A 17381-nucleotide genomic window follows, 5' to 3' on the forward strand; every position below is an offset into this window, starting at 1 on the left:
AGGCAGACAAAGGTATTGGGACGTCGAATACTAACGGCCATAGACCAATGCATTTTGAATAATGCTGAACCGTAGTGGTCGTCTTCATGAACGGCCTGCACATAATACCTGACATACAGCTTACCACTGTATTTCAGTGAGGCATGACTCTGTCGCGATTTCGGCTGAAATTGCCATGCTAGCCAATCAATACTCGGTATCGGTGTACCAGGACGGCATTTGTCAGCTGCTTGCTGGTGAAGATCACGTTGTCAGATAAAGTGGCTTAGATGGGCAATGCCATGGCGCCGTTCGTCTTCCGCCGTGACTTCTCTGATAAGACCCTGCAAGATGCCCAGGAACATGTCGTATTCATTGGAACGGCCAGTGTTCAAAGTGCGGAGGCACATAGTTCCGGTAGTTCACCTAGTACGACAAGACGCATGCGATAGTCAATATCCTGGTGATTAGTATTTGATGCAGTGCTATCATCAAGGAGACAGCTGTACAAGTAACGCTGTAGAGCAGGAGAAATTCCAGTGAGATTGTTACATTGCAATTTAAAGCTTCTCCTCATCTGCCTAATGTGGTATTGAGGAATCCGGGGCTTTAGGTCTTCTATCATAGAGAAAGACTGAGTGGTAAGCTCAGACGGAGACAGACCCTCTGCTGTCTTCCAGACAAAGACTATTGTCCCAACATTCCCACCCACTGCATACCGGTACAAAATGACGGGAAAATGAAAGTTAAACGACTGGAGAAAACAATGTCGCTGCATAGATGTGCAATTTTCGCCCAGAATCTTGTCATCTTCAAACTCTATTGCTTTGTATTCACCGACTTCAATCAAACTAGTCTCTAACCTCATCTCTTCATTGCTTAATACGCGTGATGCGTCACCAGAACGAACTTCAAAATGGGAGAACTGACTCAGTGGCCGCACAACATAATCGAGACTTTGCCTAGACTTGGTTTCTGCAGCCTGCTGTTTCAAGTGTGCACTGCACTTCTCCTTAGCAATAGCTAAACTTTCAAAGTTCTTGTAAAACTATTCCACGCAGGCCTTTGCAGCACTGGTTTTCCAGCATTCCAAACAGCAACTGAGCAACAGTGTCCATGTCCTAAGCAGACAACTGAGATTTCTTAACCTTCTTCACTCAGTCTCTGTAGTCGTTGTAGTCATTAAAAGACATCCAGGTTCATGTAAGTGCTGGTATATCTGAATTTCGATCTGCAGCATTTGCTAAAGTGTCATGGTAGCCGTCGATCATCCACAACATGCGAGCAATGGACCGCAAGATGTACAAACCCTCACTGCCACAGAGACTAACCGGGAATCAGAGGCGAGCAGTCTTGAGCAGATCAATAACGTCAGAAACCAGTTGATCCATGCCAGTGGCTGTACCGCCAGATCCAGATGTAAGTGGTAGGGGAAGACGCTGCTCCGACACCTTCCACATCAACACGTCATTTGCACTTTTAGCCGGAAGTTGTTGACAAGTCAATGTCGTAGCAGCTTCTAAGGTAAAAAATACGTAACGTCTACCGAACTCTAAATGCAATCCAACATCGTCTTCTGGCATTGCATGATAGCGAGTTCCTAAATTTGATGCTGTCTGCACAGACATTAGCCGCCTTGCATCGTCGTCTGACGTTACTGTTATATATTTGCTGAGCGTATACTCTATCAAGATCGACCACTGAACACAACTATACTAGTCGTAAAATAGTTCAACACCAAGTTCACGCATGCGCTCTAAACTATACACATACACTACACTGTTCCCCCTTATATAAGTCCAAACGTTTTGGCGCCCTCCTTAGTCTTGTAAAACGACGTGATGTTGGCATCAGAGCTGTATCTTCTGAAACTGCCATTGGAGTTGCAGGTTCTGGAATTTCTGGTGTAATTGTTTCTGAAATTTCTGGTGCAACCATTTCAGGCGTGGTCGAAGAGCCATCTTCCAACTGGGAGTTAGATATGGGGTTGCTATCCTCAATTGACACTTCAATGGGTGGTATTGGACTACTGCTGCGGTGTTTCAATTGATCTATGTGTCTTTTCCATACCATACCTTCCACCTGAACTCGATAGGATACCGGACTGAGTTGCTTGATTATGTGTCCACGGATCCATTTGTCCGACTTGCCAAAAAGCTCTTACCCAGACGTGTTGGTTGTTCTGAAACTCTCTGAAACTCGCGGGTGATTGGTACTTCTGTGGTTTCACTTGCTTCTGGGCCACTGTTAATGACTAACTGTGTCGCACCAGTGTCAACGGCGTTCTCAACCTGCGTGACAAAAATAACTCTGCCGGAGTCTGTCTCGTTGTGGCATGAGGTACACTCCTGATACTCAACAGAACTACAGCCAGTTTGTGTCGCATGGAGATTTTCTCATTCTTGAAAGTTAGTAGTTTTTTCGTTTCAATGTCTGTACTACTCGCTCTGCTTCTCCATTTGTTGCGGGATGGTAAGGAGCGCTCGGCAGATGTTGGACACCATTTGCCACTACAAACTCCTCAAATTCCTTTGAAGCAAATTGTGGGCCATTATCAATCACAATTGTTCCGGGATTCCCATCGGGCAAAGACATCTCTACATATCTCAATGGTCTTTTCTGTCGTTGTGCTGTTTGTTGCAATAGCCTCTACCCATTTCGATCGAGCGTCCAGCATTACCAAGAAGTTCGTTCCTAGGAGCGGTCCTGCATAGTCTACATGGACTCGCTGTCAAACTCTTTCAGGCCAAACCCAAGGATGCAGAAACGCTTTAGGTGGGTTGCTGCTGGCACCTTGACACGGCCAACAGGACTTCAGGAATTTTTCTATTCGATTATCAATCCCAGGCCACCACACATGCGTCCGAGAGATTGATTTCATTTGTACAATTCCGGGATGTGCCTCGTGCAGAGTACTTAGGATTTGGTCTTGATAGCGTGATGGAACCACCGCTCGCAAGCTCCATAATAGTATGTCTTGTTCCACTGACAGCTCATGCCGCCTATGAAAGAAAATTTTCAGTTCCGGATCAAAGACTTCATTTGGCCAACCATGCAACGTGTACCGTAATACTCGTGACAATATAGGATCCTTTACCGTAGCTGCTCTGATCTGCTTGGCTGTAACCGGTAAAGCATCTATACTTGATATGTTGAATAAGTGTGCCGCCTCATCTCTGATCTCTCCCTGTCCTCAATACTGCAGTGGTAATCGAGACAGTGCATCCGCATTTCCATGATGAGCGGTGCCCTTGAATTCCAAGTTGTACCGTTAAGCAGATAAAAGGATCGCCCAACGTTGAATGCGCGCTGCTTCTATTGGTGGAATACTCTTAGAAGGGCCCAATATTCCCAACAAGGGTTTGTGGTCGGTGACAAAAGTAAATTCTCGCCCAAACAAATATTTGTGAAATTTTCTGATTCCATAAGCTAATGACAAACTCTCCTTCTCAAGCTGCGAATAGTTCCTTTCGGCTTGTGTCAGAGACCTTGATGCATAGGCGATGGGCTTTCTGAACCGTCTGGCAAAACATGTTGCAATACAGCTCCCACACCTACAGCAGACTCATTACATGCTAACTTGACAGGCTGAGACACTGAGTACTGCATTAAAACATCTGTAGAGGTCAGCCTCTCTTTCAATTTCCTAAATGCTGCCTCACACTCTTTTGTCCATTTCCTAAATGCTGCCTCACACTCTTTTGTCCATTTCCAGGCTGTCCTCAGCTTCAAAAGTTCGTTCAAAGGGCTCGCTATAGTTGACAGTTGCTCAACAAATTTCCCGTAATAATTCACCAGTCCAAGGAACAAACGTAGTTCCTTGGAGTTTGTTGGTCGAGGCACGTCCCTGACTGCTGTAATTTTGTCTGGAGTTGTCTGGATACCTTCTGCTGACACTTGAAACCCAAGGTAGTCCACCTTGTCCTGCAGAAATTGACACTTCAACCTTTTCAGTCGTAGCCCATGAGACTTTAGTCTCTCGAGTACTTCCTGCAAGTTGCCAAAATGCTCATTGTCATCTTTTCCGGTAATTAGCAAATCATCTAAGTACATGTTCATTCCTGGAATGCCTTGCAGTATCTTTTCCATGAGTAGCTGCAAAACTGCAGGTGCTGATGAGATGCCGAAAGGCAATCGCGTATACTGATATAACCCCTCCCCAAGAGTGTTAATAGTAACTAACTTTCTCGACTCCAAATCCAGGCGTACTTGAAGGTAGGCCTGACCTAAGTCTAGCTTGGTGAACTTCTGACCTTGGCCTAGTCGTTCAAATAGATCCTCAGCAGTCGGTAAGGGGTAATGGTCTGTTCGAAGCACGGGATTCAAAGTCACTTTGAAATCTCTGCACAGCCTTATTGACCCATCTCCTTTCGATATAGGTACGACAGGTGTTCACTTTGTTTTCACTTTGTGTGACATGCTCCAGGATTCCCTCAACTTCCATTCTATTTAGTGCTCGCTCAATGGCTCCTCTGAGCGCATATGGCACGGGTCTAGCTCGACAGAATATTGGCTTAGAATTCACCTTTGGCTCTAAGCTTGCTTCATAGCCCTGCACCATCCCCAGGTCTCCTTCAAAGACCTTTTCGTAGGTACTCAATAGTTGTGTCAAATCCAGCGTTTGCACTTGGTGAATAGCCTTCCAGTCAAGTTTGATCTCAAGTAACCAGTTTCGCCCGAATAGCGATGGTCCATTGCCTTCTACCACTGAAAGAGGGAGTTTGCATTCCCGCTTGTCCAGGGTCACTGTGACCTCAGTCTGGCCCACGACCTTCAACGTTTCTCCTGAGGACGTTTTCAATATAGTCTGTGTTGGCTGCCAATCCAAATTAGGAAACAGGGTCTTCTGAATATTCTGTGAAATAATTGAGACTGCAGCTCCCGTATCCAATTCTATTTCTACAAGTACGCCATTCATAAATGGACGTACTTTGAATGTACCTTTGACACTGGCATATATTGAGTGTAACGACAGGTCTTCTGCATCTTCTGCCCCCTTTACATGGCTTGCTGCTTCTTCTTGCAGATACTTTGCTGAGACCTCTTCCTTTGGTGCACTTGCATTGATGGTTGCCTTAGTTCGACATGACTGTCCAATATGCCCCTTTTTGTGACATCTATTGCAGACTTTCTCTCTGTAAAAACATTTCTTTGGGCTATGCCCTTGACAGCCACACCAGTAGCATGCTTTCTTTTTTTCAGGATCCTTGATACCTTCCTTCCTTCTCACGCGTAGCTTATCTACCTTGGAGGCTCCGCCCTCTTCTGGCGTGCTTGTCATGCCGGTTGTCTGTTGTAGCTGAGCGGCTTGAATCTCTGCCGCTTCCATACCCTGCGCTGTCTCGAATGCCGTCGCTGTGGTGAGATTCATGGTCAGTAGTTTCTTTTCGTCACTCCGCTCCGTAGCCCGCACACAAAACGATCACAGAGAGCGCTATCCAGGAAATTCCCGAACTCACAATGTTCCGTGAGCTTTCTCAACGTTGCCAAAAACTCGGCTACCGATTCATAGACGCGCTGGTCTCTCCTATAGAACCGAAACCGCTCCGCCATTCGGATTGGAGTTGGTGAAAAGTGGTTTGTCAACATCTCCACTAATTCCGCGTACCGCTTGTCTGCTGGCCTCGCTGGCGCAACTAGACTACGAACTAACTGATACGTGCTCAAGCCCATGTCAATCAAAAGACTGCTACCTTCGTTTGCTAGGAGGTATTGCTCGAACCGTTCCCGATATGCTGGCCAATCTTTGCCTTCTCCTGTAAATTCCTCAATGTGGTCAACTGTGTGCGTCGCCGTCCTCGTCCGCAATTGTTACATATTGGCTGAGCGTATACTCTATCAAGATGGACTACTGAACACAACTATACTAGTAGTAAAACCGTTCAACACCAAGTTCACGCATGCGCACTAAACTATACACATACACTACAGTTACCATGCAAAGTATGTCTTTCAGTAGAGGCGACTCTTGAACTCGCAAAATTCTAGAATTAACGATGGAACAACCGCCATCCAGAACCGTGACCGAAATGGCAGGCATGGCACGTATCATGTATATTAGCTGTAGTACATGCGCAATCCGCTTTGTACGTGCCCCATGTGCACTGTGCGCAATGGAAGTATACACGCGCTTGGATGCAACACGTTCAAAAACACGTGCCGCAAAAAAAGAATTGTAACCTCCAAGAGACGGTCGGTCGGGTTATCTGAAACGAAGAATTTTTTGGTGTGGCCATATATATATATATATATATATATATATACTGGCAGTTTGTTGCTATTGAAATGTTATCAGCATCTAAACAAGACACCCATTAGCTGTGAACTACGACTTCTCAAGTGTGGCTAAACTTTTGAGAATTATTTGCATACTTCTGATGACAACAGGTAGCTGCAAACGTAGAATCAGTGCTCTAGATAGACTCAAACATACAGTAGATCTACAATTCGTCAGCAACGACAGAACGGTCTCGTTTTGTTTCATATCCATCATGATATTAAAATAAACCACAACCAAAATGTGGACATTTTTTGCACAAAGGAAACCTCAAAGAATGGAGAAAATTAACATTCTCGATTCAAGTTAGTGTGACAGTAAGAGGAAAATGACAACCATTTACAATGATCGTATGCTAAAAATTAATAACAATATGTAAACTTTGCATTGTTATAAAATGTAAATGTGAGTCGCATGTTTGCACCTTGTCACGAAAAGCTTAACAAGGAATAAATAGAAGCGAATAGAGGATAAAAACAAAAGATTAGGAAGAAGACAAGGTACAGAAGGGAGTGATGAAAATAGAATGAAGCAAAAGACAAAGAAAATAAACAAAAAATAAAACGAGGAGATAGAAATGAATATAGGAAAAGCCTAAAAAATGACTTGAAGAAAAATACAAGCACCTGTACTAGTAAATATTCAATAATTAACACGTCCACTATAAAATTTTCTATCATTGTTCACTGTAGCACTTAACAGCACAACCTAGTATTTAAGAGAGTAGGCACTGTACCTTTGACAGTAAGCGTAGCAGAAGAGACACTTTCATAAGTATATGTCACAAGAAAGTTGACAACTCGACAACTATACTTCTTTCCATTCATTCCCGATTTCACAACTTCTATATCCAGGTCTCCTGAAGCAGAAACTGAATAATCACTATTTGATGACTCAATAACAACGCCATTGACTGTCCATTCCACCACTGGAAATGGCTGAGCATTTTTTGGAACTCGGCATGGTATTACAGCAGCAAAGTCTTGAAAAGCCTCGACTTCACCAGAAGGTCTGTCCCACTGTCCTAAATTGAATTCTGCATATTTAAGAGTGGCATTGGTACTAATCACTCTTCCCACATCGTTAGCAGCAAAACACCAATAATCTTCCCCTTCAACAGAAGCAGTTCCATCCTCTGTTATTCTAGTTAACGTTAGTGACCCATCTACTCCATCTACAAGTGCACGTAGGTTAATAACAGATGTACTTCCCCACACTCGATCTTTCTTAGTTGTGTCTCCTGTAACTCCACATTGAAGTGTTACTGAAAATGGAGCTTTGTCATCTCCTGATACATTCTTTGTCTTATACACATATGTTAGAGCCTTGGGAGGATTTGGTATTTTTGGCACTAAAACAGACAAATTGCCATATCAGCTACATATATATTGGATAGTATTCCATTCTTCACCCATGCAGATTACATCGCTAGTAGGTATTCCCTTTCCCCACTCTGAAGCAGAATTTTAACTTCTCAAAAAAAGTTCTATCTGCAACTTACACAAATGCACTACGTACATACTTTAGCTTTTAGACACATAAACGTCCTGCATAATAAAATTAATCGCCTCCTTGGATATACAAGTGCAATACAATACAGATGACAATTAGTATTTAATTAATTCTGATACAGTATTAGAAGACACCATTCCCAGCCTATGCAGTAAAATTCAGTATAAATCTCATACATCACTTAAATTAAACAACTCCACTGAAGTGGACACCTGTTCTGTATATATATTAACATTTTGGAATCAATATGAACAATACAGGGAACAAAGCCATTTATAATTTCATCCATATGCTTGACTTCAATAAACCTGTCATTATGCATTACACATTAATTGATCACATAACTGCAATCACCGGGCAAGAGATTTGGCATAGTTATCATGATTAAAGGTGCAGGATCACACTCAGACATGCGCACTGAATAGCTTTGAAAAGGGTGCAGTTTTTCAAACACTAAGTAACCGCGAGGACTTAGACGCTCTAATTTGCACTGAAGGCAAAGCTGACTGAAGTCTCTCTATAGCCTGAAATGGAACGATCAAGACATAGCAGCATGAGGTTGCGTTAGACCGTTCAGAGTTGTCCCCAGCATACAAAAGGCACAGCACTCCGCCATGCCTTGGCTTCCACTTGGTACAAGCCCCATGCTTTGCTGCATGAGTAGGTAGTGATTAGCTATGAAGACAATGGACTTGTATTTGTATTTTGGGGGCGCGTTCGACTTGGCTCTTCCAGCCTCTCCTCTTCCAGAAGAGGCTCCATGTGCACGTCCCTCTTCCAACTTCTACAGTTCTGCCGCTATAGTCGAAAGAACCAACTCTACCGACTTGTTGGAAGAGCACGCCTCTCTTCCAACCTCTACAAGCTCCTTCACTGGTAAGGTTGGAAAAGGGGCGTGTTTTCCAGACTATTCTGGAAGAGGCTGGAAGAGCCCAATCTGACGTGATTTTACAAAGTGGTAAGGCTAACTAGTTCCTGGAATGCTTGGTTTGAAGATAATACCTATTAGGACAAAGACTGCCATATGGTATGAACTTGATTGTAATACAAGTACTCAAAGATCAACAGTGGTTGTCAGCACTGCCAAGTATATGTCAGTATCTGATGGTAACATTCAAAAGAGTTCTGAATGATAGCCCTTAATCCTACCCCATGTCCTAGGTTCACACCTTCTTGAGGTCAGGAAATTTTCCACGGGTTATGAGGCTTAATATAGCTATCATGTGGTCAAGCACAGTGAACTAAGACAGAGAGAAACTTTCTTCAAAAATAAACAACTCTGTTCCTTTTTAGCCTGAGCATTGAATGACAACAGTTTGTGGCATGTCAGTGTACATCAAAGCTTTTGTGGGAATGGAGCACGTAAAAAATTTAAATGGATACAAACAAAAATGTGGGCGTAGTCATAACAATTTACAAATTCTTGGGGACACCCCTGCTCTGGTAGCTGAATTCCAGGCTTTCTAGATGCACTTCTTGGAATTTTTCTCCTAAAACCTCAAACTGAGGTTGCTACACTGCAGTTTCGGTAAAATTCGACAAGCACCCTCGCACTTCGAGCCGGATCGGAGTTCCTTACGCTCTGCACACGACCAGAAAGCAGACCTCACGTTGCCGTATGTGGCATCTGCCCTAGTCAGGTCTTTCTCTCAGCGTACCTAAGCGCACTCAGTTCACAGGAAGCACCAAAACTAGGTGTTGTTTAAAGCTTACACTGCTGCCATGACCGTCAATCGAAACCTAAATAGTCAGTTTTGTAGCTTTTGCCTATTGAATTTTGCGCATGCGCAACATATAAACAGCATTTAAAGGGCTTATTGGCGATCGAAACTGATTTTCTTACCAGGAGACTTGAACATATGTTACCCACAATAAGTACGACCTAAAAACTACTTTACTTGAAATCGGCTCAAGTGTCCATGTTCAAGCATGATACTGCACCTTAAATTTAAGTATAGCCACGGGCACTTTCAATTCTCGATTTTAATTCTCCAACTAACAGACTAAAACCCATGCCAATGCATTTACATTCTCAATCTTACAAAACTAGATCACAGGCCTTGGTGCGTACAGAACTACAATAAACATTTCCCCGAGAAGCACAGTACCACACGAGTCAACAGAAGTCTTAGTAAAACTAAACTACAGCGTATAAACCCACACAGAACAATACTTCAACCTTCCCTACATTCCAGTGAACAATTTCTTCTAAGAGAATGATCACTAGATGATTAATTAATTAATTAAAGTGTGATATTAAACGTGTGGTCGCTCATCTTAAGTCTCTCCAGTACTCTCATAAACAACGTTCCCCATTCGCTCTCTATGTACTTTCAAACCCGCTCTCCGTTACATTCCCGTGCTGCACCACTGACTGATTTCTCAACCGCGTGTGGTACGTGATGAGCTTAAGTTGAGAGGCCCAGATAAATCATAGTACAGTCACTATACTGTCTGTGAGCAAAAACGGTAGTGAACTGCCAAGCAGACTCATGCATACACACAGTAGAATCCGCATCCCTAGATGCTCTTTCGTCATTCAATTCTATGAGCGAAGATTCGCTTTCACAGGAAGAGAATCTACGCTGTCAGCAATTAAATAGCATTTACAATACCTGCTTGAGAAGTCAAACGACAGCAACAGTGCATGCCACAAAGAAACTGATTGAAGCAACTTCAGTGTGTTGGAAACTAGACTGTAAGTCGATAGTGTTATTACCAATGTAAACATTCTAATCTAGGTATACAAGCTTCAGGGAGGTGTCCACGCATTTCCCACACACCTACCTCCTGCTCTAGTCGAGCTAACCCGAAAGACCGTCTATCAAAGAGCAAAACTGTCTGCTGCCCGTCGTAATTAATTCCTACCACGCACGCTACGCATAGCACGAACAGGATCCGGTTGCGTCCGTAGGAACACATAGAAACGAAACGACACCATACAGTGATAAGCAAATAGGGTTCCAATTGGTAGAATTATGTAGGCCGTCGAAAACGAGATTGAGCATTCGTCGAATAGTTAGAGTTAGAACAGAGCAAAACGTAATGTCTGCTTTCCATCCTTACATCATCCAAACGCTCGATACCCTCTGGTGTATCAAACAGCCGCCTACGTTTCGGGCTGAATCCGAGACTGCATGCAAGTCATCAACCCTACGTAGAGTCTAATATCAATTATCGGACACTTTCCAATATCGGACACTGGCGTACGGAAACCAGAAGAAGATTTCTTGTATCTAAGGCATGAATGTAGAGAGTAGTCACACGGTAACACGACGTGCTAGATTCAGCTTGATCACTTGGCGTATTGCTGTTCACGGTGACAAAATAGAACTTCCGCTGCTTTTCCCGTATATCGGACACGCCCATCAAATATCGAACAGCCGCTGGTTTTTGCTTTTGACGGTACCACAGTTCACTGTCTGCACCTTGAACATATCTCTTCTACTCGCAGTGATAACAACAGATCGGCAGCTTTGCACGTTGCTCTTCAGGAAGCTCAAGAAGAGGGGCGGGTCTTGTTCTCTAGTATCGAACACCCGATTTGCTTGATGCGAGTGCAATACAGGCGAGAACCGCGATCAGTTGTGTTAATACTGACTGGAGACGTTTTGTAAATGCCCGACAAACATCAAGAGCCTTTGACTCGTCTCTGTATCGAAAAAACTAGCTAGCTAGATATGGCCGTCTACAAACAAATGAATGAATCTACAGATGCTAAACTGAGAACATTTATAGCCCTCCTTCATCTAGCACGTCCTGAACATCGCCATCGTTCGCGAACAAATGAATCTAGAGACGGCGGCAGTAGATAGCCTCGCGCAGCCAGACCCTACCGTCGCGTCATACACACGACATCTATGACATGTAATGTAATTAGATTGCCTATCCCGTATGTGTAATCGGAAATAGATCAGAACGATTCTGACTGTCACGAAGTGCACAGCTGTAACCGTTATCTTACATGGTGTCAGGAGGAAAGAACCGACAACAGCATGGCAGAAGGACTGAAACCGCCTCAAGCATTCACAACCACACTGGAAGCAGCCAAAGAATGGCCACAGTGGCGGGACCATTTTACATTCTACATGACAGCAACAAAGAAGGACAAAGAAGACGAGAAAACGAAAGTCGCAATACTACTCACGGCGATGGGAGGGGAAGCCATCTTCGTCTACCGAACATTCACTTGGGCCGCAGACGGCGACGAGGACAAACTGGACTGCGTCATTAGAGCGTTCAACAACTACTTCAAGCCTAAAAGTAATGAAATCTACGAAAGATTCCTGTTCCTGCAGAGGAAACAACAACCGAATGAGCCCTTCGACAGCTTCTACACAGATTTGCTGCGCCTGGTGGAAACCTGCGGATATCACCAAGAGGAGAAAACGAAGATCATCCGGGACCAGATTGTAATCAATATCACCGCAGACAACGTCCGCGAGAAACTGTTGGCAGAATCTGACCTAACCCTAACCAAAGCTGTAGACATGTGCAGGTCAATGGAAGCGACAACCCGTTACATTGCCAGTATGACATCAACCGCCACAGCCTTGAAAGAATGCGTCACCGACGCGGCGGCGGTACACATGGTGAAAGCCATGAAGCAGCGCCCTTGCCACTACTGCGCGACAAACCACAAACCAAAAAACTGCCCAGCATGGGGAAAACAATGCAAATATTGCGGCATTATGAATCACACGGCGGAAGCATGCAAAAAGGCAGAAAAGGACAGACTAGCCCGACGACAAACAACAAAGGAGACGGCCAATGCGATATCGCCACAACGAACCACACCAGACACACCAGAGAACGAGGAGAGAGACCATTTCGCTTACTGCACCGGTACCACGACACAAACCAGTAAAACAAAGGCTAAAGTCTGGAACATAATACTGGACATAGGAGGGAGAGGTTTGAAAGCCAAAATCGACACAGGTGCAACGTGCAACATACTGCCATTCACTGCTTACCGCGTCCTCTGTGCTAGCCCTCCCACGCCAACAGAAGTTCAGCTAACAGCATACGGAGGAACAAAATTAGATGTCTGTGGGAAAACAACCATGGAGGCAACATTTCAAGGAGCCACCCACAGGATGGAATTCATCATAGTACGAGAGAACGTGGAGACGCTCATAGGATTGCCTTCCATCACTGACTTGGGACTAATACAACAGACCCTAGCAGTGGATGCAACAGGGGACACACCCACAGCTATATCAGAGTTCAAAGATGTCTTTAAAGGACTGGGACGACTACCAGGAGAGTACAGCATCAAACTAAAGACAAATGCACAACCAGTCATCCAACCAGCTAGAAGAGTTCCATTTAGGTACAGGCTGGAACTGAAGTCACAACTGGATGAAATGGAGAAACAAGGCATCATAGCCAAAGTAACAGAGGCTACTAATTGGGTCAGTCCCATAGTCCTTGTAACAAAGCCAGGTAAAGACAAACTAAGGATATGCATTGATCCAGGAGCGTTGAACAAGGCTATACAAAGGGAGCACTACCAATTGAAAACACCCGAAGAGATATTCGGCACGTTGGCAGGCTCACAATATTTCTCAACCCTAGATGCTACATCTGGTTTTCTACAGATTGCCCTAGACAAGGAAAGTAGCTACTTGACAACAGTGGCAACTCCCTTTGGGCGCTACCGGTATTGCCGACTACCTTTCGGAATCAGCTCTGCCCCAGAAGTGTTTCACAGAATAGTGACAGAATCCTTTGCAGACATACCTGGGGTACACACCTATGTGGATGACATCCTTGTATCAGGCTGTAGCGTAGAGGAGCACGACAAACGCCTTCAGATGGTCCTCGAAAGGTGTAGGGAGCTGAACCTTAGACTCAACCGATCCAAATGCCAGTTCAGAAAGACTGAATTAAAGTATCTGGGACATGTGCTTACATCAGAAGGGATAAAACCTGACCCAGAAAAAGTCGAGGCCATTGAGCAATTCCCAAAGCCACAGTCCAAGACAGATGTTTCAAGACTCCTGGGCCTGGTTACATATTTGTCGAAATTTTGTCCTACTTTGGCTGAGACAGCCAGCCCACTGCGACAGCTAACACAGCAGGAGACTGCATGGGTGTGGGACTCCGTTCACGACCGCACCCTACAGCATGTGAAAGATCTAGTGACAAAGGCCCCAGTACTACGACTTTTTGATCCAGCATTACCAGTGAGATTAACTGTGGACGCATCACAACATGGCTTGGGAGCAGCTGTTATTCAAGAGGGGCACCCAGTAGAATACGCGTCAAGAACAATGTCCAGCATACAACAGAAATATGCACAAATAGAGAAGGAAATGCTTGCCATCCAGTTTGGACTAACAAGATTCCATCAGTATGTGTATGGACAAGATGTCATAGTGGAGACTGACCACAAGCCACTACTTGGAATACTGAAAAAGCCCCTTGCTGAAGTCAGTCCTAGGCTTCAGAGAATGCGCCTACGATGTCTCAAATACAACTACACGCTAGAGCACCATTCCGGGAAAGAAATGGTCCTGGCCGATTCTCTGAGCAGAATGCCATCTACAACACCCTATACAGACTATGATGAACTAACAGAAGAGCAAATCGACTCCGTCACAGAGCAAATCATTCCCACACCACTTGGACGTGAAAGATGTACGGAAGCGACCAGACAAGACCCTACAATGCAGGCACTCATCACTTACATACACACAGGATGGCCACCTACAAGGAGGAGTGTCCCGGGTCCAATCAAACCGTACTGGAATGTGAGACACGACCTAACAGAGAAAGACGGCATTGTCCTCAAAGGAAGCCAAGCTGTCGTCCCTGTGACAATGCGCAAAACGGTGATGAACAGTATACATGAGGGACACTATGGAATAGTGAAGTGTATAGAAAGGGCCAAGACGTCAGTGTACTGGCCTGGCTACACCAATGAAATACATGACATGGTAGCGAGTTGCAGCAAATGCCAAGAAAATCGAAGCCAGAACCCAAAGCCAGACACTAAACCTCATGATGTTCCACACTACCCCTACCAGAAAGTGGGAACAGACTTGTTTGAACTACAAGGGGAACATTACCTACTTACCATCGATTACTACAGCAAATGGGTGACCATAGATCACCTCCAGTCAACGAAAGCAGCTGATGTGATAACTATCCTAGACAAGCATTTTGCCAATTTTGGAATACCAGAAACAATATTCTCGGACAACGGGCCACAATACGCCAACGAAGAATTTCGCAAGTTCTCCAGGAAGCTGGGATTTCAACACACCACATCCAGTCCAGGCTACCCAGCCAGCAATGGCCAAGCGGAAAGAGGTGTCCAAACAGTCAAGAAAATGATGGCCAAGATGTTGGAGGAGGGCCGTACAATCAATGACGCTCTAAGAGTCCTTAGGAACACACCAATAGGAGGAGACCTGCCTACTCCTGCCATCCTGCTACAGGGGAGACACCTCCGAACCCAACTAACAATAAATACTGAGACTCTGGTTCCACATAACATGGATGCAGACAAGACCAGACAAAAACTAATCGCCCACCAATCCCAATATGCGTTCTATGGAGCCACAGGAAACACAACGAACTCACCTCTGCTTCCTGATGAAAGCGTAAGGACAATGAGAGGAAAAAAATGGGTACCAGCAAAAGTCATTGGACACCACACAGAGCCCCAATCCTACATCCTCAGACTAGCAAATGGACGGACAGTGAGAAGAACTAGAACACACATAAACAGGACAACAGAAGTGTGGGATGACAACACAATGTTCGCTAAGTACACTCCGACGGGACAACAAACAAACACCAGCCTGTCAGAAGGACAACCACCAAATCAACCTGAAGAGACAAACGTACTGCCAGACACGGAGATCAGATCTCCGAATACAGAAAGCCCTCCAAAATCTGCCAAGTCCCCAACTGCACCTGCAAGTCAACCTGCAGTCAAAACAACAAGGCTGGGGAGGATCTCAAGACCACCACGACGCCTACTGGAGGACTACACTACGTAATTAGCAACCATTGCTTGACACTGCACTTTTGAGTTGAAGTCACCCAGAGACAGATAGATGACATGTAATGTAATTAGATTGCCTATCCCGTATGTGTAATCGGAAATAGATCAGAACGATTCTGACTGTCACGAAGTGCACAGCTGTAACCGTTATCTTACAATCTATATGGCGTGCCATCTCTGCCAAAACTCCTACAACGCAAACAGACTGCGGTAGTACAACGCAAACAGACTGCAGTAGCACAACGCAAACAGACTGCAGTAGCACAACGCAAACAGACTGCGGTAGTACAACGCAAACAGACTGCAGTAGCACAACGCAAACAGACTGCAGTAGCACAACGCAAACAGACTGCAGTAGCACAACGCAAACAGACTGCAGTAGCACAACGCAAACAGACTGCAGTAACACAACGCAAACAGACTGCAGTAGCACAACGCAAACAGACTGCGGTAGTACAACGCAAACAGACTGCAGTAGCACAACGCAAACAGACTGCAGTAGCACAACGCAAACAGACTGCGGTAGTACAACGCAAACAGACTGCAGTAGCACAACGCAAACAGACTGCAGTAGCACAACGCAAACAGACTGCAGTAGCACAACGCAAACAGACTGCAGTAGGTGCGTGACCATTCGTCCATTCCATTTTCAATTTCCGGCAACAATTGAATATTGAATTAGAAATTGAAAATAGCCTAGAAGTTGCTTGCAATTTCAATATTCAATTCTATTGAAAATTGAAAATTGATTGATCGACGGACTATAATTATTTACAGATTAAAACGAATATTGAAAACACACTTTTTTAACCAATTTTCTTTTTCAATGCAATGGAATATTGAAATTGCAAGCACGTTAGTTCAATTTTCAATGTTAAATTCAATATTCAATTTAATTTAAAAATTAAATATTAAATTTTGAATTGGCGTGGCCAATTCGTCCATTCCATTTTTAATTTTTGAAACAAATTGAAAATTGAATGTCAAATTAGAAATTGACTGGCGTTGCTTGCTCTTACAATATTCCATTACATTGAAAATAGAAATTGATTGAAGACCAATTGTCATTTCAATATTCGTTTACTTTGCAAATATATTCAATCTTTCCATCCGTCCAATTTTCGTAAATTATGAATATTAGATTAGAGCCTCCGATGCAATTTTCTTTCTCCGTACTAAATGTAAATAGAAAGTTACCCGCAGCTGCTAGCGCGAGCCATATCTCATAAACGGCATTATGACACCGCGCGGGCGGTTGCCGGTGACTTCAATATTCAATTCTATTGAAAGACGAAAGTTGCGTCTAGCTTAGCCATGCCCAGCCACGCCTCTGGCACGCATGCAATGTAATGCAATTAAGAGATTCATGAGAAAGCCTCAACTGGCACGCGACCGACCTCTCACAACAAGTCGGTAAGCACTTGCACCTGGCTCTCGTCAACCGTCACGCTCAATCGTGAGACATTCCTTGCGGCGATGAGCGAGGGAAGCCCGTGGCATGAAGGCACGCGTCTAGGGCATCTATAATCAACGAGATCAACGTCTAGCCTACACTGGAAAGTTGACGTCTAGTCGATTTGGAAAGACTTCAAGCAA

At 44.4% G+C, this 17381-nt stretch overlaps 1 protein-coding gene across 1 annotated transcript; it reads left to right on the top strand.

Moving 5' to 3' along the window:
- The first annotated feature begins 11702 nt into the window (after positions 1-11702).
- On the top strand, positions 11703-15898 carry LOC134177315 (uncharacterized protein K02A2.6-like). Its single transcript, XM_062644091.1, has one exon. It carries the CDS (start codon positions 11764-11766, stop codon positions 15778-15780), a length of 4017 nt encoding a protein of 1338 aa, XP_062500075.1. The 5' UTR covers positions 11703-11763; the 3' UTR covers positions 15781-15898.
- Positions 15899-17381: the final 1483 nt, after the last annotated feature.

This window comes from Corticium candelabrum, chromosome 3 (assembly GCF_963422355.1).
Source record: "Corticium candelabrum chromosome 3, ooCorCand1.1, whole genome shotgun sequence".
NCBI lineage: Eukaryota > Metazoa > Porifera > Homoscleromorpha > Homosclerophorida > Plakinidae > Corticium > Corticium candelabrum.